The sequence below is a fragment of the Euleptes europaea genome, chromosome 17 (genome assembly GCF_029931775.1).
Source record: "Euleptes europaea isolate rEulEur1 chromosome 17, rEulEur1.hap1, whole genome shotgun sequence".
NCBI classification, from domain to species: domain Eukaryota; kingdom Metazoa; phylum Chordata; class Lepidosauria; order Squamata; family Sphaerodactylidae; genus Euleptes; species Euleptes europaea.
In genome coordinates, this window is record NC_079328.1 from 51,647,553 (window position 1) to 51,674,620 (window position 27,068).

The following is a 27,068-nucleotide window of genomic DNA, read 5'->3' on the forward strand; positions in this document are numbered from 1 at the left end:
CCCATATGCATTAGCGGTGTTTATTATGCAGGCGCCCAAAGGGGCAGGCTGGGGTAGGCAGCACGGTAGGGGTTCGCTTCCTCCGCCTCTCCACCCGGGGGGGGGGGGGACACCCCCTCAGCAACACCCTGCAGAACTGCAGGCGCCCCCCCCCCCAACGTACACACTGTCTTTGGGCAAGGACTCTGGGACGGGGAGCCTTGACTACACAAACAGCACCCCCCTGCCTCTTGCATGTGCTTTGTGCCTTTTGATTGGCATCTGGTCAGGCACGCAAGTGGCCAGTACAAGCCAAGGCCTTCGTTGCATGCTGGAGTCAGTATGGGCACTGCCTCTTCCAAGGCTGAATGCAGCTGGGCCTCGCAGGCGACCCCTCTGTTTCCAAGTCTGCCTCAGCAGCCAGGAGCAACTCAAGTTACTGGTGAGTAGGCATAAAGCCACCATCCTGCGGGATGCCTCCTGCCTTGGTACTCCAGCACTGCTTGTGGCCGTCTCCTAAGGATGGAAGCTGCTTACCACAGCAGAACACGGATAGGCTCTCTCTCTCACACACACACACGCACGCATAAAGGGGCTCAAGTAGCTAAAGGCCAGCTGCGCCGCCCCCCCCCCCCAGCACTTCAGAAGCAAAGCAACTCTCAAGGCCAGTGAAAAGGGCAAGCAGAGTTCAAAGGGTCCATTTGATAGCGTGGAACTTTTGTCCCCACGGTGTAAAACCAACCAAGCAGCCCCTGAACAATGATGCTCCCGCAGACAGTGTAAACAACACTACGCTTTATTGCTGAATCTGAGCCGAGTGGAACATTGTGCAAGAGAAAAGGCCCAACATCCTGCCAGCTCCACCCTCCCTCCAATTGTGCCAACTCTTCCCCACTCGCCAGCCCCCTTACTCAGCTCAAGCATCCAAAGCACATGGGGGGCCCAGCGTACTCCACTTCTCTCCCCAGGCCTTGCCCAAGAGAGGGAACTCCTCATCTCTTTCCCTGCCACAACATTACACACCAGGGCCTGACTGTTCAAAGGAGGGTTGAGGGCTCGGGCTACTGTCTTGGCACAAGCACCAACTCCCCATCGCAGTAATTTCTGGCAACAGAACCCGAGTGCAGGCTGGGCTGTTGTTTGTGTCAACATTTGTTCCTTCACGCCAAGGACCAAAGGCGTGCTGCTGGGCCACCAGAACGTACAGGCAGTTCCTGGCTTGCTTGCTTGCTTGAAAAACACACCTCCTTTCTTAGGGAGTGAAGGTGTTCTGTGGGACTGGAAAAGACACAACCTGAAGGAAGGGGGGTTTCCTGGACGCCACTAAACCCCACCCCACCTTTCCCCAAAGAGGCACTGCCCGCTGTGGACAAGCGGCCCGACTGGCTCTCAGCAACGACTCCTCAGAGGCAGTGATCGGCTCCCACGGCATCCTGGATGCTTCGAAATCCTTGTTCCCTGAGCAAAGGGGGGGGGGGGAAACCATGTGAGGTAGCAGTCCGGAGATGAAGAAGTCCCATTCTAAGGAATGTCTAGACGTGCTGGCGACTCCCCCATCCCCACTCAGTCCCTAGAAATCACCCCCAGAAGATGTTACTCTGGGGCGGAGAATTACCCTGCCATTAGCAATCTGACCCACAATTGAGTCAGGCCATAACCTAGGGCAGGTTGCGTCAGCGGCCCCATCCCATTGTCATCTTTTTATTTAAGATGTTTTCTTTTTAATTGGGCAAACAGAAGCCCACGAAAAATACATAGATCCCATACTGCGGGGAAGGGGGTTCAAAAAAGTTGAAGACTGCCACAGAGAATAAAAGCGATGCTGGAATTTTGGTGCTGCATTCAGGCACGGGCTGACAGCACACAGAGAATGACGTTGAAGACAGAAGTGACACAGAGGCAGCCTAGAGACATCCGTCTTCACGGGGGTCAGCAGGTAATTAGGAATGGATCAGTCAGTCCTGCAGAGTGATGTAGTGCTATATGGCAACGCAAGGCAAGAAATTGCTCTTGAGAAGGCAAGCAGAGATCGAAAGGCCCCGTGGATCTCGTGATGGCCACGAGCAGAGGTGGCTTTGAAAGGGGATGAAGACAGATTCATAGAGAAGAGGTCCATCAGTGGCTACTGGCCATGGAGAGTAAAAGGAACCTCCATTTGCAGAGGCAGGGATGGGAAGCAGCATTGGGGAAGGCCTCGGCGCCCTGTGCACTGGCCATTCCCCAATAGCTGGCATTTGGCACTGCGTGTGAAACAGGATGCTGGACTAAAGGGACCCTCATTGGTCTGATCCAGCAGGATTCTTCTTGGATTCTTGTATCCGTTCTTGGGGGGAAGGAAGCAAGAAGTAGGACCAGACTTGGGACTAAAAAGGTGACCCTTTTACGCAGAGAAAAGTGACAGAGTAACAGGGTCTTTAGGGTTTAAAAGAGGAGAAGAAAAAGGAGATCGTTGCTCAAGCCTGAGAAAGAGGTGAGGCAGATAGTCCCTTTTGTCTAAAGGGGCCTCATGCCCCACTACCTGCTGCGGCAAACTGGGGGTGGATTCTCAAGGCTAGGCCTGATGCAGTCCTGCAGCGCTGCCTTCTCAGTACTGTTTGTCTGGCTGAATCGGCTACACTCAAAACACATCTGGGTTGACACCTTCCGCCTGGCCCGTCCCCTCCAACTGCTGGCCAAGGCAGCAGAGCAGTAAATCCCCCACCCCCCCACGCACAGCTAGAGTGCTCAACCTCTTCCGCCTCACCTCAGCAAGGCCTCCAGCTCCTGCTTCACAGCACCCACAACAGGGGGGCCACGATAGCTAAGGGCAGTGTACATCTGAACCAAGGAGGCCCCGGCGCGGATCTTCTCCAGGGCATCTCGACCGCTGCAGACCCCACCCACGCCAATGATGGGTATCCGGCCTGGAGGCAGAGAGAGATTGCTCGCAGAAGGATTCCTGCCCCACTGGGACCGGCAGCTGCCCCACAAGCACTCCTGCCCCGTCTTACCTTGGGTGAGAGAGTACATCTCGCTGACCGTCTGTGTGGAGAGCTGGCGCAGGGGTGCCCCGCTCAGCCCCCCCTCTTCATCACGAAGAGCCCCGCGGAGAGTCGCAGGACGGCTCACGGTGGTGTTTGTGACCACGAGCCCATCGACGCCCAGCTGGGAAAAGAGCCCGCGGCCACGATGAGGGGAAAAGCCGCCGCCTCCTTCTGTTGAGCCCCCAAGCCCGGCTCACCCCGGCGTGTGTGAACATGCTGCTCTGAAGAAACTGAGCTGCTGGCAGGGGCCACTGCCCCCACCCCTTCTCTGCCCGCCTCACCTCGCACAGGACGCTGGCAATGTCCTCCTTGTCTTGCAGGGTCAGGTCGGGCGCAATCTTCACCAGCACGGCCGGCTTCCGCTCGGAGGTCAGAGCGTCCCTCTCGGCCAGCACCTGCCAGGAAAGATGCAGGGCTGGCTCAGACCCTGGGCACAGCCACGCAGCACAGAAAGGCACGGGCAGCACCCGCCGCCAGCATACATGAAGAAATACCTATAACTTTTCATATGACACCATTTGAGTACTTAAACGAGGTCTTCCTTAGTAGTTTTCTTACTTCCCAAACAAGGTTCCATACCAGACTTGCTGACCATGGGGACTAGCCAGTTGTTCTGCTGGGAAAAGGACCCCCCCCCCCAGCCCAGCCCCTCCCAGCGGCGGGGGCGTGGCTCACCCGGAGGAGCAGGAGGCGGAGCTGCCCCTTGCCCTGTAGGGCCCGCAGGCCCGGCGTGTTGGGGCTGGAGACGTTGACCACCAGGTAGTCGGCCAGGGGGCCCAGGGCGCGCACCCCTGCTGCGTAGTCGGCCGCTGGGTCCGCCGAGCCCTTGTTCGTGCCCAGGTTGATGCCCAGGGGCCGCCCCGCTAGACAGAGAGAGAGAGAGAGAGAGCGAGGCGGGGGGGAGGGCGTGGGGGCGAGCCCCCCTCGTCCCTCCCTCCCTCCCTCCGGCTGTGGGGTGGGTGGGCGCCTCACCTGCGCTCAGCCGCCGCTGCGCCTCCCGCCGGGCCCAGAGCCGGCGCCGCACGGCCGCGTGCCCCTGGCTGTTGAAGCCGTACCTGCGAGGGGAGCGGAGGGGAGAGGCGAGGCAGACGCCGGTGTGCCGCCGCCGCCGCCGCCCCCGGGGGTCCCCGCGCCCCCCGCCCCCCCCCCGCGCCCCGGGCGGCCGCGCACCTGTTGATGATGGCCTGGTCCTCGGGCAGGCGGAAGACGCGGGGCGGCGGGTTGCCCTGCTGGGGCTGCGGGGTGACGCTGCCCACCTCCACGAAGCCGAAGCCCAGCCGGTACAGCCCGTCCACCGCCTCGCCGTGCTTGTCGAAGCCCGCCGCCAGCCCCAGCGGGTTGCCGAAGCGCCGCCCCCACACCTCCACCTCCTGCGGGGCGAGCGGGCCGGTGAGGGGGAGCCGGTCGCCCGCCCGCCCCCCCCCCGGTCGCCCGCCCCCCCCGCCCGCTTCCACCACTCCCCCCCTCACCAGGAGCGGCGAGTCGCGGTCCCCGGGGCGGCCGGGCAGCAGCCCCCCGAGGGCGGCGAGGCGCAGGGCCAGCCGGTGGGCCGCCTCGGGCGCGGCCAGGCGCTGCAGCGCCGGCATCAGCAGCCGCGCGTAGAAAGCCTCGTCCCCCGACGCCGCCAGGTACGCCGCCAGCAGCAGCCCGCCGCCGCCCAGCACCGACGCCGCCTCCCGCGCCGAACCCTGCCGGGGGGACACGATCAGGGGGGGACACGATGAGGGGGGGAGGCGCCGGGAGTGCCGCCGGCCCCCTCGCCCGCCCAGCCAGCCGGCCGAGGCCAGGCAGCGCCGCCCTTACCCGCAGCGCCGAGGCCCCGGCGGCCATGGCCGGGCAGGCGCCTGCAGCACACGTGGCTTCCAGACGAGGGGAGGGAGGGAGGGGGGAGGGGCTTCTTCTTCGCCGCCGCCCCCCCCCAACAGCCCCCGACCCGCCTGCGGGAGGCGCGCCAGCTCCGCCTGGCCACGCCCGCCGGCCTGGTCGCCAGAGGAGTCTTCCTTGCGGCGAGCCCCCCCCCCCCGCCCCGGCCGGGAGCAGCCTGGCGGCCTTTCTACGCCCCAGGGCGGCTGGCACAAGGCTGCGGGCCCGGGTGCCCCCAGCGCTGCTCCCCCGGAGGGAAGGGGCGTGCGCCCTGGCCGGGGGCCACCCACAGCCAGCCCCTCTCCTCCGGGGACAGGCCCACGCCCCTCGCCCAGCCTTCCGCCTTGGCAGCCAGCCCCGCCGCCTGGGGCACGGAGCGCCAGCAGGCTGCCGATGCTGCGGATGCGGATGCTGCAGCGCTCGTCTGGCCCGGGGGCTTCCCGGAGGCCCCTGCTCGGGCCCGGCGCGAACAGACCGCTGGCCTTTCTGAGGGGCTCCTGTTCTGGGGAGGTCCACAGGTGACCTCCGCGTTGGGTGGGGAAACGCTTCCTTTCGCCTGTGTTCGGCTCAAGGGGACTTGTGGGTGTGGAAAGGGCCCTCGAGTCGCAGCCGACTTCTGGCCTCCCCTTATAGGGTTTTCAGGGCAAGAGACGAACAGAGGTGGTTTGCCAGCGCCTCCCTCTGCGCCGCAAGCCTGCTGTTCCTCGGTGGTCTCCCATCCAAAGACTAACCAGGGCCGACCCTGCTTAGCTTCCGAGATCTCCGGAGATCGGGCCAGCCGGGGCCATCCAGGTCAGGGCCAAGGGGAGTGACCGCATTATGTATTCCCACCGAGGTAGCAAGAGTTTGAAACTTATAAACAATACCGTTCGCACTGTGTTTGGCCCCTTTAGCTGCGAAGACAGCTTCCAACCATTTTTTAGCCATGGTATCCAAAAACCCTTTTAAAGCGATGTTTTTTATAACATTTTCAAACTCTTAATACATCGCTGGGAACACCTAGTGCGGTAACCCCCAAGGTCTCCCAAGTGGTTTGCATTTGCTGACCCACCCCCACTTTGGGGTTGTCTTACTGCATCCCCGGGATGGCCACAGAGCTCTCCAGTTTGCTGCCCCCAAAGCAGCCCTCCACCCTCATCTCAAAGCAGCCCCCTCCCCAGGGAATGCCACTTACAAAGAAAGATCAAAGCTGTGTGTGAACAAAGAGACACGCCCCCCCCCCACAACCTTTATAGGCGGCCAGCCACCTGCTCACAGCCCCACCCTTGGTGTGTTGACTCATGGCTCATGAAAGGCCTTTGGCGGCTGGACAGGTCTCTGGATCCCACCCTTGGCTGTGGGTCAGCCAGGGTGTTGTGGGGAGATTTTACAAAGACTCTGTGGAGCTGCTGCAGAACAAAACTCCTTGCCTCCCCCAAAGCTCACCCCCCCGCGCCTGGGCTCTCCAGAAAGCCCCAGCCCCAGTATTTGGCAGGGATGCTTTTGGCAGCCTTGTTGAGATGTGGGAAGGGCAACGGCAGGATGGGGTGGCTTATGGGTGGGAGGGACAGGGGCCACACAGGCCGGGCTTCCTCCCCGTGGCACTGGGCTGCCTGCCATCAAAAAAGCAGGAATTTCCAAGTTTTAAGGCACACAATAACAACAACATCTCTCTCCTTACACCGCTAACGATTTCTGAATTTTTAATTTTTACATTTAAAAAGAAACATTATATTTCTGACTCCGCTGTGATGCTCCCACTTGATGTTTCCTTGTGTTTTTCTCTGTAAAGTTGGCCACCCACCACCACCACCCAGTCCTTTTTGTGCCTCTCTCCGAGGTCTGTGTGATCCCTTGTGAGATGGGCTGATCAGAGCTGTGTGCCACACGGGGCCCCTGGCTGCTCCAGATGTGCCAGGAACCGGAGCCGGTGCTCTGGCTCTTTCCAGCCCTCCAGCCCTCTCCACGAGCTCTCCTGCGTTCCCTGCTGCTGGGCCTTTCTCAGGAGGCAGAAATGGATGAGGGTGAGGTACGGATATTTTAAAGCCATGCCGATGCTGTTTCTGCCCCACGTGGGCAGCGCCACCCACTGTGGCCCTCACAGCTGGAGAGCTGCACTGTCGGTGGAGGAGGGGGGCCTTGGGTGTCCCCGTCTGCTCTTTGCTGGGATGACCCTTCCTCCAGAGAGACGCTGGAGGGACAGGGAGGCCTGGTGGGAACGGGCAAAGCCTTCAGCTTCCACGGCGGGCTCCTTCAGGCCAAAGGCGGCCTGGAGGGCTCCCCAAAGCGCCAGGGTCAACGCAGCGCCCTTCTCCTTGGCAGCTCCACCCAGCCCCTTTCTCGAAAGGGCTTTATGCCCCCACCCTCAGCCAGGCGTCCCATTGCTAGCCTGAAAGCCAGTCTTTGGGGCAGCCCACCCCCAACCAGCTCCTGGCGGAAGCTCCTGGCAAGCAGGGGGCCGGCAGGGGGGCTGTCTGTCAAGCAGAGCCCTGACAATGGGCCCCCAGCTGCGCAAACAGGGCCCCACCCGAGCTGGCACCGCCGCTATGTCTGTTCAGCCCGGGCACTGTTGTCCTGGATGACGCCCCGCCTCCTCGCTCCTCCAATGGTGGGCCTGGCCCGGCGTGGCTGGGCGTGGGGTGCTGGGGATATGAGCAGGGGGCTCAGGGCCCTGCGGCACAGAAGAGTGAGGGCCATGGAGCTCCGCCACCGAGAGCTGTGGCTTTGGCTCTGCCTCTGGCTGAGGGCCCTCGTGGCCGGCCGGCCGCACCAGCCCCCGAGGGGCGAGGCCGGCTACCGGCTTGTCAGACCGCCCCAGGGCTTCCCTGCAGCCCAGGCCTGGTGCTGGTTGCACGGGGGGTCCCTCCTCCACTCTTGGGACCCACAGGCCAGAGGCTTCCTGCAGCGCCACCTGATCAGCGGGAGCAAGAGCTGGGTGGCACCCCATGCAGAGGTGCCTCAGGAGCCAGGGGAGACCAGAGGACAGGGTGAGAGGCAGCGGGCTGGGGAGAAGGGCGTTGCCAGCCCTGGTCTGCCTCCCTGCTCCAGGCGCTTCAGACTCAGCCCTCCTCTGCAGCCTTCGGAGGGAGGGAGGGAGGTGGCCCCTCGGCCCCAGCTGGCACCATTCTGCTTCAGGACCACGGGCAGGGAACGGGGGTGGGTTGGGGCAGATTCCCCTCCTGCCCATCCAGGCCAGGCTGTCCCCTCCACCAAAGCCTCCTTCCCACAGGGCAGTCGTCTGTGTGCCAGAGCCTCATCCGGATCGGGGACCAGTTCTGGGCCAGGAGGGGGGCCTGCACCGAGAAGCTCCCCTTCGTCTGCCAGTCTGGTGAGTCCCTGGCATCCCCTGGTGTCTTTTCCACACAAGGACGGGGGATTCCTGTTCTGTGCCACCATAGAAGGAGGCCTGCTGGTGAGGAGGCCTCGTGTGCATCGGCAGGGCTGGTTGAGGCCTGGCGGGACCCCTTTTGAGCTCACCCTACCCCCACTCTCTCTCAGGCCCGCACAGGCTGCGCAGAGAGGCTTCCCGCCCCCAGCCGGTAAGTCTCAGGCACAGTGCTCTCTGCCCATCCCGTGTGGCACCCTTGGGGGCTTCTGCTCCCGCAGGGCACCTTATGCCACTCGCTGGGGAAGGGAGGGGTGCTGTCACAAATTGCCTGTCTCCTAGCGACGCCATCCCTGCACGGTGAGGTGCAGACCAAGGCCAGGGGCCAGAACAACGCCGGGGCTCACCAGAGAGCCCTTGACTGGCCCTCAGAGCTTCCGGCCAGGAACCCCAAACCATCAGCAAGCTGATGGCCCAACCGATGGCAGCAGCACCCCCTGGCGGCCCACCAGCGAGCCAGTGACTGGCATACGGCACAGCCCCGGCACCGGGTTGGAGCTCAGCCCCCAGACACGGCCCGGCCACCGCCTGGAAAGCAGCGACCAGCACCGCTCCGGCACCACGGCAGCATCAACAGCGCGCCTCCAGTCCAGCCCCCAGCCGATCCCTGACGATGGACCCCCCACTCCAGAAGCTGCCGTTAGCCCAGAACCTGGCACCCAGCCACCGCCCACCAGCAAGACCTCTGCCAAGGGGCCAGAAAGCCCCCTGCCCCGCTCAACCGTGGGGTCCATCACACTCAGCCCCCAGGACGTCCCACATGAGGACAAGGGGCAGGTAGGCCAGCCTCCATGCCAGCAGGCGCCAGTGCCACGGTGCCCTTGCCAGCTTGCCTTTTCTGGGATCTACCCACTACCCACTCTGCCTCCCGTCCCTGGGGGTGCCAGCAGGGCATGGGTGCGACCAGTCGCCCTGCAGTTAGGCATTGTCTGTCCTGTTGGGGAGGACGTGCAAGTGGAAGGGAAGCCCAAGCGGTGGGGCCGGGGGTGGGGGGTGGGCCTGAACAGCAGCTCTCCAGGAGGAGGAGGCGGTGGAGAAGAAGAAGAAGGAGGAGGAGGAGTTGGTTTTTATATGCTGACTTTCTCCACCACTCAAGGGAGACTCAAACCAGCTTACAATCACCTTCCCTTCCCCACAAAACACTCTGTGAGGTAGGTGGGGCAGAGAGAGGTGTGACTAGCCCAAGGTCACCCAGCTGGCTTCGTGTGGAGGGGTGGCGAAACAAATCCAGTTCACCAGATTTGTGTCTGCCGCTCATGTGGAGGAGGAGTAGGGGAATCAAACCCAGTTCTCCAGATCAGAGTCCACCGCTCTTAACCACTACACCGTGCTGGCTCTGGAGGAGGCAGGGAGTCCCTTCTGGGGGAGGCCTTTCGGTGGGTGCCCCTTTCCCGCCCCGTGGCCTTCTCGGCCCAGGTACCCTGAGCAACCAGGAGGGGGATGGGGGGGTCCCTGGCTGCCTTCTCAGCACTGGGCCTCATCCAGCCCTGGCTGGGGAAGAGCTGCCTTGGGAGCCGGGTGGCCGGGTCCCTGCAGGCCACACCGTGGGAGGCTTTGGCGGAAGCCAGACCCCCTCCCCCAGCCCCTGCCTCTGCCCTGGCAGGCCCTGGAGCAGCTGGTGTCGCAGTTCAACCAACTGGTGCAGACCCTGGGCCACCCGCTGGCGGTGGAGAGGGCGAGCCAGGCCCTGCAGGATCTGACCAGCTCTCCTGCCTTGCTGTCTGAGGATGACCAGGTACTGACCTGCTGCGAGTGGGTGGGCCCAGATCCGCCCTGGGGGAGCCGCAGCCCCCCCTCTTCAGCCAGGAAGTCTCCTGGGTCCTGGCTGGGCCAAACTTCTCCCGGGCCCTTTTTGGCAGCTGCCAGCAGAGCCCCTGCGGCCAGCTCTGGGGAGGCCGGGCCTGGGCAGTGCCCCTCGCACAAGCTGCCTTGTTCCCGCAGGCTCAGGCCAGCCATGCCCTCCGGTTCTTGAGTGCTCAGTTGCCGACAGAGCCCCTGGCAAGCAACAGCTCCCACCCAGGCTTGGCGGCGGCAGCCTCGTCTCTCTTCCAGTCCCTCAGCAGCCTCCTCCTGGCCATGGGTGCCAACGCCTCCAGCTCCGACGGGAGCAAGCAGCAGGTGGGAAGGGGGCCTGTCCTCACGGGAGGGGCCCACCTGCCTGCCTGCCTTCATCCCTGGGCCTTCAGGCGGGGCGGGCAGGTCTTTTGCTGGGCATCCGAGGGTACTGTGACGCCTGGCCTGACGTCCCCTCCCCACTGGGCTCTGGGGATGGAATGGGGGTCCTCTGTGCCCGACACTGGCAGTGCCCACAGAAGCTGGCAGTGCTGTGGCTGGCTTCGTGCGGTGCCTGCCATCAACGCCATCCCCCCTGTTGCAGTGGGGGGCAGCTCTGGCGGAGACCCTGGCGGCGCTGCCCCTGATCCAGACGGGGCTCCTCCTGGCCAGCTCCTCCACAGAGGCTGGTGTGACTGTGGCGTCGCCTGCACTCAGCACCACCCTGAGCAGGTAGCCTTCTCCTCCCCCCTCCCCTGAGAAGGGGGGTGGCAGCTGCCCAGGGGGGCACAAGGATGACCACTTCTCCTCCTCTCCCCCCCGTTCCCGGCAGCCGCAGTGCCACCTCTCTGCCCCACAGCTCCTTCCACTTGCCTCAGCCCAAGCCCCTTACAGTCACCTTCCCGGCCACCTCCTCCCTGGCACCGATGCTCAGCCAGCAGGGCCAGGCTCCGGTCCAGGTCCAGGTCAGTGGTACACAGGCAGAGAGCTGGTGTGGGGCTTGTCCCCTTGGCGGGAGGCCAGCCAGAGAGGGGGTTGGGGGGTGGAGGCACCAGCGGCGGCTCACCCCACCTTCCTTGCAGGTGGCCTCCTTTGCCTGCGACCCTTTCAGGCCTCTTGGTGGGAAGCCCATGGCCAGCGTGGCCAGCGTCGCTCTCCGTGCCGGCGGGGGGCCCCTCAGCATCCGTGGCCTCCCCGAGGAGATTGAGGTAGGGAGGGGGCTGCCTGCCCCAGAAGGAATGCCTCTTTCCCATCAGGACCCCCGGGGTCACGGAGAAGGGCCGGCCGCCGATGACTTTCCTGGCCAGGACCAGGCCTGGCCTTTGGACACAAGGGCTCACTTCCAGAATTGGAGAGTCATAGGATCATGGAGTTGGAAGGGGCCCTAGTGGCCATCTAGTCCCACCCCCAGCTCAATGCAGGATCAGCCTAGAGCATCCCTGACAAGTGCTGGTCCAGCCTCTGCTTAATGACTGCCACTGAGGGGGAGCTCGCTCGACACCTCCCCAGGCAGCCTATTCCACTGTCAAACAACTCTTACTGTAAAAAAAATTGCCCCCCTAATATCCAGCTGGTACTTTTCCACCTGCAATTAAAACCCACAGTTTTGCTTCTATAGCAACAAAACTGGGGCTGCTGAGGCTGTGGGAGGGGGAGGCTTGGTGGCTGACCCTTCTGCTTTCAGATTGCTCTCGGGGGAGAGGGTGAAGCGGAGGGTTCTGCCGCCTGGCTGAACGGCAGCTGGGGGCACTTCCGCATGGAGGTGAATGTCACATCCCTGGAGGACGCCCTGCTGGTCAGTGTGAGACCTACCGCCCCCTCCCAGATCACCCTGTGCCTGGTGTCCCCACCCCACGCCCACAGCAACAGCTGCCTCCTCAACACGACGCTGCCCAAGGGCCGCTGGCAAGAAGGTAAGGGGCAGGCCGTCGGGTGGTCTCTGGGGCCAAGGCAGGGCTCGGGAGGAGTCTTTGGGGTGGGACTGGTATAACAAGGGCAGGCCCGGGTGTCTCAGTGACCAAGTGTGTGGGGGTGGGGGGGGAAGGATACCCGCCTCCCTCTGCCCGCCTGACTCCCCACTGCTGTTCCTCCAGAGGGTGCCTACGTCTGGGTGGTTCCCCCAGAGAACCTGCGTCTGCACGGCCCAGGCACCTACTCCCTCTCTGCAGAGGCGGCCGCACAGCCCCCCCAGGGCCCCAGGAACCTCTCCATCTCTGTTGCCAGCATGGGCTGCTACCACTGGGACAGCCAAGCCCAGGCCTGGAGAAGCAATGGATGCCGGGTAGGAAAGGGGGCAAGCAATGCCAGCCGGCCATGGGGCAGAGCAAGCAAAGGCAAGATGGCCCCACAGGGGAAGGAGAGTGGCGCCAGGGCATGTTTCTGCTGGACCTTCTGTTTCTGCTGGATCTGCTGCTCTCTGAGTGCACAGTATTTGCAGTCTAATTCTCAAAACACTGTGCACAGGGGCTTTCCCTCCCCCCCCCCCGAAGAAACTCCAGGAGTACCTTGTGATCAATTATGCATCCCCAGTGAAAATGCGGAGCTTCTGAGTCCCTCTCCCGAAAATGCTGCTTTGTAATTGGCTATAGTGTGTTTTTTACAAATACATCGCCAGTCCCTCGCCAGCTCTGCAGCGGGATTCTTTCATTTGAACTGAACCCAGGGGCCATTTTACAGCCAAAGCAGAGAGCGGTCCGGACAAACACACACACACACACACACCACACATACAACCAATTTGTTTCCAGCTATCTCAATGCAGGGGTCCTACGAACATAGAAACACCCGCACAGTCATTCGTGACCATTTTATCATTCCATCGGTAGCCTTGCACTTGCAAACAAACAAACAAGGCATTCACGCCTATAAGAATATGCTGTAACTGAAAAAATCGTGCATCATCCCAACGAAGCCCCGCGGTAGTCTGGCAGTGATCACAAGGCAAACAACCCATGCATAAAAGGTCTTGGGTTCAGTCCGTGGCAGCGTCTGCAGCGGCAGGATCCCAAGTTCCAGACAAGGTTGCCAACTCTAGGTCAAGAGGGTGGGGCTTGGGAAGGGGAGGGGCCTCAGTGGGGCAGAATGCTACAGAGTCCACCTTCCACTTCCTCCAGGGGCTCTGCCCTCTCTTCTCTGGGGATCAGCTGTAATTTTGGGAGATCCCCAGGCCCCCACCTGGAGGCTGGCAACCCATGGACAAGATGTGCTGAGAAGCCCTTCCTTGCCCAATGAGAGAGAGAGAGAGAGAATTGGGCTGGGGGGGCCCCTCGGGGGACTCTTTCTCAGGCTACGGGCCACCCTCTCTTCCCAGGTGGGACCCCTCAGCACACTCCGAAGGACCCAGTGCCTGTGTAGCCACCTCAGCTTTTTTGGCCGCTTCCTCCTGGTCATGCCGCACGTGATCGACCTCCGGCGCGTGGGGCAGCTCCTGAGCCGAGTGGGCCAGAACCCAGCCGGGCTGGCCTTGCTGTGCTGCCTCTTGCTGGCCTACGGAGCCCTCCTGCTTTGGGCCCGCCGGAAGCAGAAGGTGGACAAGGGGAAGGTGAGGCAGGAGGCGGGTGGCGGAGGGGCCCCGGGGGCTGCTGCCTCGGCCCCTCTCCAGCTGCCCTCCCCACCCAGGGTGAGAGCCCACTGCTGTGTGCTCTTCCACCCCAGGCGAAGGTCACGGCCTTGGCAGATAATGCCGCCAGCGCCCACTGCTGCTACCTGGTGCAGGTCTTCACAGGCTACCGCCGAGGAGCAGCCACCTCAGCGAAGGTAGGGAGGTGCTCAGGGGCTGCATGGAGCAAAGGAAGCGCCCCTACTCCCGCTGGGCTGAGTCCAGCTAACTGCTCTCCAGCACTCCAGGCTGTTGCAGGGGGGAAAGGTGCCTGCTGCCCAGAGATGCCGCTGTTTGAGAGAGGCCTGCTGAGGCCAGGGGCAGAGGGAAGCCCTCCGCCTCTCCCCTCCTGGTGCTGGGACTCCTGCCTAACCACCATCTCTGGGGCCCAGGTGATCCTGACCCTGTACGGGGCAGAGGGGCGGAGTGAGCCACACTTGCTGCAGCACCCACAAGCACCGAGATTTGAGACTGGCAGCATGGACGCCTTCCTCCTCACCACTCAGAGGCCCTTGGGCACCCTTCACGCCATCCGTCTCTGGCACAACAACTCTGGTGCCAGCCCCGGCTGGTAAATCTTGGGTCCAGATCAAAGGTGGGGAGGGAGGAGAGAGGACACAAGGTAGGAGTAGGGTTGCCCGCTCCGGGTTGGGAATTACCTGGAGGTTTTGGGGGTGGAGGCTGAGGAGGGCGGGGTTTGGGGACAGAAGGCATCTCAGCAGAGCATAGTGCCACAGAGTCCACCTTCCAAAGTGGCCAGTTTCCCCAGGGGAACTGATCTCTGTCACCTGGAGATCAGTTGTAATAGCAGGAGATCTCCAGCCACCACCCGGAGGTTGACAACCCTAGCTAGGGGGCAGGTGGGACTGCATCCAGGCTTAGCAGGTGCTGGATGTTGGCAGCTCCTGTGGCCACCCCCACAGCATCCACCAGCCCATCAACAGGGATCTGTGCCAGCTTCGTAGCAGCTGCAAAGAGAGGCACATGACTGGCATACACAGACACACACACCCGTGTAAGGGTGTCGCTCTGGAGTGCCTGTGCCAGGAAATGGACCCCTCCCAGACTGGTTCCTGGTGTCGCCCTCCATGCTCTGAGAAGCAGACACCTCTGCCACTCCACAATGGCAAAGGGGAGGGGCCTGAGCGGAGCCCTTCTGGCAGGAAGGAAGGAGAAGGCGCCGCTTGCCAAGGGGGCCACAGAGGGCAGCAGTCACGTGCCCAGCCTCCAGCACCAGGCTCTAGAAGCCAGCTATGGCGCGACGGCCTCTCTCGACCTGGCACTGAGGTGCCATCACCCCAATAAACAATAAGAAGGGGGGGTTGGGGAGGGGAGCGGGTCCCTTGGCTGCCCACGTCGTGACAGGGGTTGTCTGCAGGTTTGTGCGTCGGCTGGTTGTCAGTGACCTCGCTGCCAGGAAGAAGTGGTACTTCCTCTGCAACTGCTGGCTGGCCGTGGACATGGAAGGGGGCCGAGTGGACGAGGTCTTCGTAGCCGCCTCCGACCGGGAGCTGTGCTCCTTTGGGTAGGCCCTGAGCCCCTCCCCCAGGGATGTCACGGGCACTTGTGTGCCCTGTGAATGTACGCAGACCACGGGCCACCAGCAGGCTTGAGGCCCAGAACCTACTTGGGAGGGCTTTGCTCAGCCAGGGAACATCCTCTGAACATGCCCAGAGCACCTTTCCCTCTGAATAGGTGCGATGGTGTCAGGAGGAAAGGGCCCCGATAAAGGGAGTGGGACTGCCAGGGGCCCTTCCCTCTGCCCCCTTTTGCCCCCAGGTTACCCACAGTGTGCCCCATCTCCCCCCCCCCCACAGGAACCTCTTCTGGGCAGGGCTGGTGGAGAAGCTGAGCCAGGAGCACCTGTGGCTGTCGGTGGTGATGTGTTCGGCCTGGAGCCCCTTCACCCGGGTGCAGCGGCTCTCCTGCTGCCTGTCGCTCCTGCTGTGCTCCATGCTCATCAATATCATGTTCTGGAAGGGGCCGGTGGAGGAAGAGCCCCAGCCGGGTGAGGAGCCGGCGCTGCCCTTGGCTGGGCAGGGCTGGGCAGGCAGCAGAGCCTGGGGGAGGAGGACTCCGCCGGTCCCCTGGGCCTGGCTCTCCCGACTGCCTCCAGAAGGCTTTCTCTGCTGCAGCCTGGCTGGTCCCTGCCTCGACCTCAGGGATCTCTGGGCTGGGCCCTCAGGCTGCGAGAGCACCGGGCTTCTGCGCAGGGCCAGCGCTGCCCGCATCTGGGCTAAGGGGCTGGCTCCGTGTCGCTTGCTGCAGGGCCCTTTGCGGTGACGTGGCGGGACCTGGTGGTGAGCCTGCAGGCAGCCGTCCTCTTGATGCCGCTGCAGCTGCTGATCGTGCACATCTTCCAGTTGGTCCCGCCTCCTGCCTTGGAGCCGCCTCCTGTAGGCCCCCAACCCCCACCGCCAGCAGCAGTGCCCTCCAAGCAGTTGCCCACAATCACATTCATTCAGCAGGTGAGGACACCCAAGTGGGCCCTGCGTCACTGCCCATTTCTGGGTGCTGAACACATTGCCGGCGTGGGCCACCTCCCTCCTACATGCTCCCAGCGGTCAGTCGCCAGCCGCAGTTCTGCATTCCCCTTGCAATACCTCGCCCAGACAAAGCAAGCTGCATGCTGTGAAATCACAAATTATGCCACTTCAGCCGTGCTCATTCACTCTTTCGTGAGGACTTGATGCCAGGGTTTTCACGGAGGAAGCTCCTGCCACAGAACCTCCAGAGATCCCTGGAAGCAGCTGCCAACTGGCACAGCCCCAAACTGGGAGGGGGCAGCAAACCTTGTCCACCCCCCTGCCCCAGGCTGCAGAGCCAGCGGGTGCCATCCCACTGACTCCTTCCTCAGGAGCTGACGGAGATGGTGGGCTTCCTGTACAAGAACCCGCTGTGCCGCCGCCAAGAGCCGGCCGACTTCCCTGGGACCTGGAAGCAAACACCAGAGCTGGTGGCCGGCCTCTGTGCTCTCGTCCGCTCCTCTTTGCAGCAGCTGCAGGAGCCTGAGACTCTCACACAAGGTAAGGAGAGCTGGCAGAGGCAACTCACCCCAACGTGCACCCCCGAGAGGGACAGCAGCCAGGAAAGGCCAGTGCTGGGTGCCACACCTCACCGAGCGGCTGAACCCTGCCTGCCATGCTCTCAGAGGAGCGGAGAGGAGGGTCTGCCCAGCCTGGGGCAGTGGGGGGGCAACTGCCTGACACTCCTTTGTCCCCCCCCTTTCAGAGCGATCCAGCAGTCTCCACAGCTACCTGTGCCATGTAGTGCGTGACTTGGAGGCTCAGCTGCGTAGGCTGGATGGGCACAGCCTTCCGAACCCCTACGACCACCTGCATGCCCAGGACCAACTGCACCGACTCCGGCAGCAGCTGGAGCAGCAGAACCCCTGGCCAGGCATGGAGCGACCCAGGTACCCAGGCCCTGTTCTCAACTACCCAGTCGCCCGAGGCATTTGCAGGAGCAGAAAGGAGGGGCTGGGCCGCTCGGTCCCTGGAGGCTCCATTCCAGGCAGTGAAGATCTGCCCCCCCTCCCCAATGTGAATGTGTGCACTACACAGAGAGTGCCCCCAAGAAGAAGCCAGCAGGCTGTGCCCCACACCAGCCAGCCCTCTGCTCTCGTTCCCTTGTGTGGGGAGGCCAAGAGAAAGAGGGGAAGAAAAAACACAGCGTTCCCGGGGTGGGCCGGTGCTTGGGTCTTTTGGAGTCTGGGAAAGAATCAACGTGGGAGACTACAGCAGGGTCGAGGCACCGAAACTCGTGGGAGGAGGCTGAAGGGGGGGGGTGCTGATTCCTTTGCCTTGGCTCCATACTGAACACGGAAAGGCAAAGATGGCCTTGGGCCCAATCGCCATGGAGAGGGAGATCTACCAGGGACCTACCAGAGGCCTTCCTGAGTGAAAGGACGGGCCTGGGGGCACACAGCTGCCCTCCTGGAGGGTGGTCCTTGATGCGCTGCACTTGTGGGCACCTGGGGGAGGAGGGTGGGGAGTGATCCTCGTAGGGCTGTGGAAGTCCAAGGTCCTCAGAGGCGTGGAGAGCACCGTCTGCCATCCACACTATTGGGTGTTGTCAGCAACTGAACCAGGAAACAGGGCGGGGTAGTGGTGTCCTTTCTCCACAAATGGTCCTTGGGGTCTCCAGAGAAGACACTGGCCTCCTTCTGGTTGGGTTTCAACCCTGGCTCCGTGGACTGGAAGTTGCCAAGGAAGTACCCTTGCCACCTCTCGCCATGGCCCTGTCCCATGCGTCGTGGCTCCTGCAGCTGGAAGCAGCTCTCCGAGTCTCAGGCAGGGAAGGGTCTTTCTCTGGAGCGGCTGGGGAGGGAGCCCGGGGCCTGGAGAGGCAGCATCACCCCCCCCGATCTAGGGGCCCCCACCCGACTCCCCCAGTGATTTCCGACCCGCTTGAATGATTGCTTCTCTCCCTCCCTCCCGGCAGCCAGCTCAGTAGCTTCCCGATGGAGGCCCCCTTGGAGCGCAGAGGGCCCTGCTGCCGCGGCCCGTTGGGGCGCCTCCAGTTCCTCTGCTGGCTGGTGGTGGTCTTGGCGGGCCTGGGGGCGGGCTTCTTCACCGTGCTGTACAGCCTGCAGCTGAGCAGTGCCCAGGCCACCCGCTGGGTCACCAGCATCGTCCTCTCCACGCTGCAGGGTGTCCTCCTCATGCAGCCGCTGAAGGTAAAGTGCTCTGCGCCAGCCAGGGAGGGAAGGGGGGCTGGGGCCAGGCCTCCCCCGGCAAGGGCCCCCACCTCATGGCCCCCTCCTCTCCCCGCCCGCAGGTGCTGGCCCTGACCGGGATCTGCTCACTGATGCGGAGAAGGGAGCTGTGGCACAACCGGGGTCAGGAGCAGACACTCCGGTGGGCACTCGCCCTCATAGGTAATCCAAGCCCCAACAGCTTCTGGGGTCCTCCGTTTCCCCCAGCCCCGGCCCCCAAAGAGCCCCCTTCTCTTGGCACTGACCCCAGCAGCCCTCCCTCCCTCCCCTCCAGAACTGCCTCTGCCCGCTGCAAGCCCCGGCTCAAGAGGCTGGACCCCTGACCCCATCTACAGGCCGCCCACTCTCCAGCCAGCAGTGCAGCCCAAGGAAAGAGCCACGAAAGAAAAGATGTTGTCCTCCTTGGTCCGAGAGATTGTGGGTGAGAAGGAAGAGGCCCCCCGGGAGGCCGGAGCCTCCCAGCGCTGGCCCAGGATGTCCTGGAAATCTCCATGTGGGGGAAGGTTCCTGGGGTGGGGGAGCGGGGAGGCGGCCACGTTGCTCCAAAGGAAGCGGAAAGAGAGCGCGTGCTTCACATCTACGGCAGTGGAAGCTCAGACAATGTGTCTGTCCTGCAGCTTAGGAAGGGAATGGCCAGACCCCAGGGGAGAGAAGCACCGCTAACGGGTGGGGCGGCCAAGGAAGCCCTGAGAAGGCCGGCTGCTCCTTTGCCCAAGGGGAAGGTCTTGCTGAAGCCTGGGGGACAAGGGAGGCCACCCTCCCCCCCTTGGCTCTGGCCAAGCAGACGCACGTTGACAACAGGGCGGGTGGAAAGAGGAGGAGGAGCAGGGGGTTTCAAAAATATCAAGACAAAAGTATTTAGACGTATCAGAAGCAAGACCCCGCTGGCCGGGGGGCGCATGAGGACCACAAAAGGGAGGAAGCGTTGCCAAGTGATGCTGGGGGAGTCCAGAGGAATTGGATTAAATCTTAGTGTCGGTATTCACAGAAAGAATCATAGAATTGGAAGGGACCACCAGGGTCATCTAGTCCAACCCCCTGCACAACGCAGGAAACCCACAACCACTTCCCCCCTACACCCCCACTCCATGTCCAGAAGATGGCCAAGGTGCCCTCCCTCTCATCATCTGCCTAAGATAATAGAATCAGCGTTACTGACAGATGGCCATCCAACCTCTTCTTAAAAACCTCCAGGGAAGGAGAGCTTACCACCTCCCGAGGAAGCTTCGTTCCACTGAGGAACCGCTTTAACGGTTAGAAAATTCTTCCTAATGTCTACATGGAAACTTTTTTGATTTAACTTTAACCCATTGGTTCTGGTCCGACCTTCTGGAGCAACAGAAAACAACTTGGCACCCTCCTCTATACAACAGCCCTTCAAGTACTTGAAGACGGTTATCATATCCCCTCTCAGTCTTCTCCTCTCCAGGCTAAGCATACCCAGCTCCTTCAACCTTTCCTCATAGGACTTGGTCTCCAGACCCCTCACCATCTTGGTTGCCCTCCTCTGGACACGTTCCAGCTTGTCTACATCCTTCTTAAATTGTGGTGCCCCAAACTGAACACAGTACTCTAGGTGAGGTCAGTAAAGTGATACCATCACTTTGCGTGATCTGGACACTATACTTCTGTTGATACAGCCCAGGATCCCATTTGCCTTTTTAGCTACCGCATCACACTGCGGGTCCTCCTTTTTCCCCTTCTTGCAGATGGGGACAACATTTGCCCGCCTCCAGTCTTCTGGCACCTCACCTGTTCTCCAAGAATTCTCAAAAATAATGGACAGAGGCTCAGAAATTAGATCTGCAAGTTCTTTAAGTACCCTTGGATGCAATTCGTCTGGCCCAGAGGACTTTGTTTCATTTAAAGAAACCAGGTGTTTGTGCACTACCCCAATGCCAATCCTTGGCTGCAAATCCCTTTCCTCATCATGTGTTGTTTACGCCATGTTGAGCACCACTTCCCTCATAAGAAAAGACTGAGGGAAAGTAGGAATTGAGGAGTTCTGCCCTCTCTTCATCTCCTGTTACAATTTCACTTTCCGGTCCACGCAATGGGCTTATCTCGTCCTTGTTCTTACTCTTACTCTGTACATAGGAAAAGAACCCTTTTTTGGTGTGTTTTGCATTTCTTGCTAGCCTAAGCTCATACTGAGCTTTAGCTTTCCTAACACTCTCCCTACAAGCACTAGTTATTTGTTTATATTCCTCTTTGGTTATAAGGCCCTCCTTCCACTTCCTAAAGGAGTCTTTTTTTATTTCTCAACTCTTTAAAAAGCTGTTTAGGGGGCCACCCTGGCCTCTTTAGACTCCTCCCATTTTTTCTTTCTCATAGGAAATGGTTTGGGATTGCGCCTTCAGTATTTCATTTTTAAGAAACTCCCACCCTTCTTGAACTCCCTTCTCCTTAAGTATTTCTGATGTGACTCTGGCCACCAAGACTAGATTAATTCATGCCATCATATTCCCTATTACTATGTATGGGTGTGAAAGCTGGACAATGAAGAAAGCTGATAGGAAGAAAATAGATTCCTTTGAAATGTGGTGTTGGAGGAGAGTGTTACAGATTCCATGGACTGTCAAAAAAACAAATCAGTGGGTTCTAGATCAAATCAAGCCTGAACTGACCCTAGAAGCTAAAATGACTAAACTGAGGCTGTTGTATTTTGGTCACGTCACGAGACGACAAGAGTCACTGGAAAAGGCAGTCATGATAGGAAAAGTCGAGGGCAGCAGGAAAAGAGGATGGACTCAATAAAGGAAGCCACAGCCGTCAGTTTGCAAGATCTGAGCAAGGCTGTCAAAGATAGGACATTTTGGAGGACTTTCATTCATAGGGTCGCCATGAGTCGGAAGCGACTTGATGGCGCTTAACACACACATTTCTGACCAGGGGATTCTACTCAGCATCAGTTTAAGCTTGTTAAAATTTGCTTTCCTAAAGAGAGAGAGAGAGAGAGAGAGAAAGGAAGGAAGGAAGGAAGGAAGGAAGGAAGGAAGGAAGGAAGGAAGGAAGGAAGGAAAGAAAGATGGAGCAGTTCCCAATGGAGCTGCTGTTTCCAGGAAGGGTGTTGGCAGAATGGAATCAAATAGAGGTGGCATCAGATGACGTTCTAGGGATGATAAATCAAAATCAAGAAGTCACTGGGTCCAGGTGGCATCCCCCCCCTCCCCAGGAACTCAGCGGTGGAATTACAGATAAGGTCATCAGACACATAGAGGATCTGCAGGGGTTCTCTCATTTCCCCCCACCGGGCAAAGTTCACTTATTTATTGAAATACCCAACCCCACCTTTCCTTTTGACTCCAGTTTGAAGAACTTTCCCCATTGGAGGAAGAGCCACTTCTGTCCGAGGAAGGCTGCATTGAGGATGGTTGGATCCACCCCACAATCCCCGGCTTCTCTCCTCCTCTTGGCCACCCTTGCAGGCTTTGTCCTCTCCTGGCTTCCTTCTCACCAACCTTTCATCTGCCTCCACACCCCCATCTTCAGCTTTATTTATTATTTATTTACTTCATTTATACCCAAAGAAGTTTACATAATTCTCCTCTGCTCCAGCAGGAAAAGAGGAAGACCCAACAAGAGATGGATTGACTCAGTAAAGGCAGCCACGGCCCTCAGTTTGCAAGACCTGAACAAGGCTGTCAAAGATTAGACATTTTGGAGGACGCCAATTCCTAGGGTCCTGCTCCATTTTCATAACAACCCTGTGAGGTGGGCTAGGCTGAGAGAGTGGCTGACCCAAGATCACCCAGCAAGCTTCCATGGCAGAATGGGGCTCGGAGCCTTGTTCCCCCAGGCCTGGCGCTCTGCCCACGGCGCCCCTCTAGCGCTCTCCGCTCCCTCCCCTCCCAGGTGGCAGGCTCTCCCTGGCCAAGTTGCAAAAAAGACACCGCAGCACAGGGGTGTGGGTCCACAGCCTTCTGGAACCCACGGGCACCTGAGGGATTCTGACACTGGGTGGTGAGCAGAGTCACTAAATAGATGCCGCAGGAGGCGGAGACAGCCACAAAATGGCCGCTGCAGGCTCACTTCAGTCACCCGGTGAAGATCTTTGTGCTGCGGTGGCAGCTGCTGCCAAAGCAACATTTTTTTAAATTGGCACAGGCGACCAGAAGCCTTATTGGGCAAAAGCTCCACTTGGCCCACTGGCTTTCTAAAAACACTTGGGCATCACATTGGGGACCCCTGCAGTAGCAAGTCACACAGGTGAGTTGCGTGAGGGCGCTGCCAGGCCTGGCCAGGTTGTGAAGAGGCTGTGGCACCAGAAGCCCAGGCAAATGTTTGTGGCATCAGGTCATTGGGCAGCTCCTGCCGCGCCTGGGTGGGTTACACAAACTGCCGGGTAGCCGGTGCAGCCCCTGTGGGCTCTGCAGCCCCAGAGAGAGCTGCCCCGCTCACTTCAGACCTCTGGGCCGCAGGAGATGGCCGACTGCTCTGCTGGAAGGGTGTGGCTGCTTCCAAGATGGCTCCTCCTAGCCCCCTCAGGACTGGGCTGCCGTAGGACAGAGCCCCCGCCCCCTTCTGACCACCTGTCTGTTGCCCCCCCTGCCCCCCCCCAGTGCAGCTGGTGTTCCTGGCAGTGCTGATGGTCCTTTGCTATGCTGAGAGGAGCCCCAGTGAGTTCTACCTGAATGACGCCCTCCAAAAAAGCTTTGCCCCCCAAGTGGGCGGCGTCCAGACTCTGGAGCATCTGTGTGACTGGGCCAGGCGCACCCTGCTGCCCACCATCTATCGTGACTCCAAAGGTGAGACCAGCCTGGCACCGGGATGCAGCTGGGGGGTGGGGAGCCATCCCCGGCAGAGACCAGCAGCCTTCTTGTCCAGCCATCCTGCCTCCCCTTCCCCACTCTTCACGTGGGTGCGCGCGGCTTCTTCTCTGCACCCAAACAGCAGCCTCCCCCCCTCCCTTGCTCTTCCAGGTTTTGCCACAGGTGCCAACTCTTTCCTGGTGGGCAGCGTGCGACTCCGGCAGATCCGGGCCGAGGGAGGCCCAGAGCAACTTGGGCCTGCTTTCCTCTGGCCCCAGCTTGAGTCCGGTGCTGCCAGCCAGGAGGGCAGCGGGTGTGCCCACTGGGGGCCTGGCGGCAGAGCACATGAGGATGCCTGGGTCTTCCAGAGTGAGACCACCCTTCAGGAGTACCCTACCTGGGGGAAGTTTGCTGTCTATCCAGGAGGTGGCTACCTGGCAGATCTTGGCACAAATGCCAGCCATGCCAACAGGTAGGGGGACCAGAAGAGACTCAAAGCAGGCCGCTCTGGGTTTCTTGTCTTTGCTGAGTAGCCTCCCAAATCATCTGGGGTGACCCCAGCAGTACGGCTTGTGACTCTGGAGGAGGGAGCAGGGCTTGGAAACACCTGACTCTCCATTCTGGTTGAATAAACTGGCGAGTGTTCCCTGGGGCATCTCCGTTTCACCTTACATGCCCAACAAGCTTCCCATTCGCTGGTCATCTCATCTGCCTTGGGGCTATGAGAACTCGGCAGCTCTTGCCTCCCCAACTTCCAGGCTGCAAAGGACTTCTCGCAGAACTGGCGCATACCCTCGTTCCAGGCACAGCGCTCTCTTTGCAGCTGGGTCAAATCAGCTGCTTTGGGGCAGAAGGCAAAGGCAATGGTTCTCTGCTGTCCTTCGGCCAGCTTTATGCGGTATTCAGTGGCTCACTGATCCCGGAGCTGCAGTCCACTTGGCTTATAGCTCTCCCCCCCACCCCACTAATGAATTTTTCTAACAAGGGCTCTACAAAACCAGTCTTTTGAGGCTTACTCTAGAGTAGACATTGCCTCTCAGTGAGTTCTACACTAAAGATTTCAGATTAGCAGAGACCACCTTGGAAATGGGGAAGCACCATGCCGGAAGCACATAGGTGCCCAGGAAACTGACAAGGGGGAGCTGGTACTGGCCGCCTGCAGTTGCCCTCCCCCCCATTGGCCCTAGAGGGGACAACTGAGGCCTCTGTGCTTGTGATTCTGTTTAGAACCCCCCCCCCCCCAGCCTTTGCCAGCCCTGTAATGAGGCAGCCGGCTTTTCCTCTCTCCTTGCTCCTGGGTCTCCTCTAGAACCCTCCATGCTCTGGCACGGGGTAAGTGGCTGGACAGGTGCACAAGGGCCGTCTTCGTAGAATTCACCGTCTACAACGCCAACGCCAACCTCTTCTGCGCAGTCACCGTGATGCTGGAGACCAACGGGATAGGCAAGCAGGGATGGGGAAATGGGCCCCATGGCTGGGGGGGGGGGAGGGCACACTCCTTCCAAAGCAGCCGTTGAGCACTGGCTCAGGACTGCATGGGGGGGGGGCGAACACTGCCTCACTGCCAGCCCCGTTGCTCTCAGGCCCCAATCCTAGAGGCTCTTTCCCCGGCAGGGGTCTTCGCTGGCTCAACTGCCCTGCAGATCCTCCGGCTCTACCCCAACAGCCAGATGCTTGTTCCGCTGGTTTGCGCCCAGCTCACTTTCCTGCTGCTGCTCTTGTACTACGTGGTTGTGCAGGTGAGCGGAGGGCTTCGTGTATGTGGGGGTGGGGGGGAGTCCGGCCTGGCCTGGTGTGCTGCTGGGGGAGCCAGGACTTTGGCCAGTGGGATTCTTGGGGAGGGCAGGGTTCCTCTGGGGAAGGGGGCCCCAGAGTCCGCACTGCCACCCATCCCACCTATCCAGGCAGAAGCTGCCATTTGACAGGCCCCCGTGTCACGCAGGGCCAGTGCGTGAAGCAGCAGAAATGGAGGTACTGCCGCTCCCAGGAGAACCTGCTGGACGCCTTCAGCATCCTCATCAGTCTGACTGTCGTGGGCCTGTATGTCCGGAGGCGGCTGCTGGCAGCTGGTGTCCTGAGGCAGTATCGGCAGGACCGCAGCAGGTCAGTGTGCAGCACGGGCCACAGGGCTGGCCAGGTGCGGTGGCTCTGGCCCATGGCTCCCCATGCCACGAGAATGGCTCCCTGGGTCTTGCCCACCCTGCAGCGAGGCCTGCACGGACTGGCACTTGCTGGGCACCCTCAGCTCCCCCCCCTTCTGGCCCCGCCGGCCTTCAGAGTGACAGCAAAGCCCCCCCCCCACACACCTGTGCCTTACCGGCAGGTTTGTCCGTATCTCAGAGGTGGCCAAAGCAGACACAGCGCTCACCTACTCGATCGCCTTCCTGGTGGCCTTGACCACCATCAAGCTGTGGAATCTGCTTCGCTTGAACCCCAGAATGTACCTCATCACCCGGACCCTGCGGAAGGCCTGGGACCAGATCCTGGGATTCCTGCTCACGCTCCTGGTGCTCCTGACGGGCTACGCCTTTGCGGTAAGATGCGTGCCAGCGGCTGCCTCTGTTGGGGTGATGCCACAGCCCCTGCCCACATAGGATTTTGGACACATGGCCATAGGCGGGGCGACCCCCCCCCCCACAGAGACCCTTTGCCACCAGAGAGCCGAGCAAAGCGCTGGCGTTCCTCCCCACCCCACCCCCGGTCCCAGCCCCTTCTTGCCTTGCTTCAGTCCAACAAAGGCCAGCACGCGAGGAGGGCCAGGGCTGCTCATGATGGGGTGGTGGCAGAAAGGGCTAGGACAGGCGTGGCAACTGCAGCGGAGGGTCTTGGCGAAGGCAAGGGTAGCGCCATCAGCACTGCTTCCTTTTGGGATGTCCCAGGGACCAAGGGCAAGTCCCACAGCACCAAAGGGTCTCCTAGAACGAACTAGATGGCGGAGATCCTTAAGGTCATGGCAGGTCAGGGCTGAAATGGGGCAAGAAACTTTTACCATCTCTCTCCCCCCCCCCGCCTTTCCCCTTTCTCTGTGCAACTCCCAGTGTAACCTCCTACTTGGATGGAGCCTCTTCAGCTTCAAGACCTTCTTCGACTCAGTGGTGACCATTGTGGGGCTGCTGGCCGGGATATTCAATTATGAAGCGGTGAGTGCTTGGCAGAGGCACTGCCCAACCCTGGCACACTGCACAGCCTGTGCCCTCGTCCTGGCTGGCACACAGCTGACGCCCTGCTTTGTGTCTGGCCTCAGGTCCTGGCCCTGGACCCCCTGCTGGGCTCCCTCCTGCTGCTTACCAGCGTCCTCTCCATGGTCTTTGTCACCATCAACCTGCTGGTCTCTGCCCTCCTGACCGTCTTCAGCAGGGAGATGAAGGCCGCGAAGGTAAGCGGGGCTCCTGGCGGCTCCTGCCCACCTTCCAGAGCTAGCGGGTTCTGCCCGCCTACAGCCAGCCTCACCCCGGCACTCCTCCCTTTCCTTCCGGCAGATCTGCCAGGAGGAGTCCATGATGCAGCTGATACAGCTGAAGATCTCCAGCTGGTTTGGAATCAAGCAACGGGCCCCAAGACCTGCCCAGGAGGGAGCCGCGCGGGACTGAAACTCCCCCTCCCGTCAACACAGACGCAGCAAAGGGCTGTGTGTGTCTTGTTTGGGTTCCTAGGCCCCCATTTTAAAAATATCTCTGTTGGGCTGGAGAGCAGCTTCTTTCTCCCCAAGCATCTTGGGAGTAGGGCAGCCTCACCCCTCACAGCAAAGCTGCCTCCCCCACACTGTCTGGATTTTCTTCACAAAGTGTTACTGTTATTTGGGGGGTGGGGTGGGGGAGGCACCAAGATGCCACGTGCAGAAACAACTGCTTCTGCTCTTGGCATAATGCAGCCTGACCCACTGCCCAAAGGATAGCCATGGCACTGAAGACGCCAGCAGGCCCCTCCTCTCCTCACAGTGGGGAAAGGAGGCCCCAAACCCCACTCCGAGCATTCTGAGACCCGGGAAACAGAAGTGAAT

The 27,068-nt window shown here is 60.8% G+C and overlaps 2 protein-coding genes across 2 annotated transcripts; one reads left to right on the plus strand and one right to left on the minus strand.

The window, feature by feature from the left end:
* Nucleotides 1–1,382: 1,382 nt before the first annotated feature.
* Nucleotides 1,383–4,832, minus strand: DHODH (dihydroorotate dehydrogenase (quinone)). Its single transcript, XM_056862424.1, has 9 exons — nt 4,806–4,832; nt 4,472–4,690; nt 4,173–4,372; nt 3,975–4,057; nt 3,678–3,865; nt 3,284–3,397; nt 2,970–3,123; nt 2,723–2,882; nt 1,383–1,437 (listed from the first exon to the last, which is right to left on the minus strand). Exons 1-9 carry the CDS (start codon nt 4,830–4,832, stop codon nt 1,383–1,385), a joined length of 1,200 nt encoding a protein of 399 aa, XP_056718402.1.
* Nucleotides 4,833–5,258: 426 nt separating this feature from the next.
* PKD1L3 (polycystin 1 like 3, transient receptor potential channel interacting) lies at nt 5,259–26,658 on the plus strand. Its single transcript, XM_056862425.1, has 32 exons — nt 5,259–5,383; nt 7,029–7,831; nt 8,074–8,172; nt 8,343–8,383; nt 8,512–9,006; nt 9,833–9,964; nt 10,171–10,347; nt 10,607–10,734; nt 10,835–10,967; nt 11,085–11,210; nt 11,687–11,915; nt 12,096–12,283; nt 13,313–13,543; nt 13,657–13,758; nt 13,993–14,171; nt 14,979–15,125; nt 15,418–15,608; nt 15,869–16,068; nt 16,458–16,626; nt 16,832–17,015; nt 18,044–18,278; nt 18,380–18,479; nt 18,592–18,738; nt 22,880–23,065; nt 23,240–23,540; nt 24,378–24,511; nt 24,683–24,807; nt 25,011–25,171; nt 25,392–25,602; nt 26,107–26,208; nt 26,313–26,444; nt 26,548–26,658. The coding sequence occupies exons 1-32, from the start codon at nt 5,259–5,261 to the stop codon at nt 26,656–26,658; spliced, it is 6,024 nt and encodes a 2,007-aa protein (XP_056718403.1).
* The last annotated feature ends 410 nt before the right edge of the window (nt 26,659–27,068 follow it).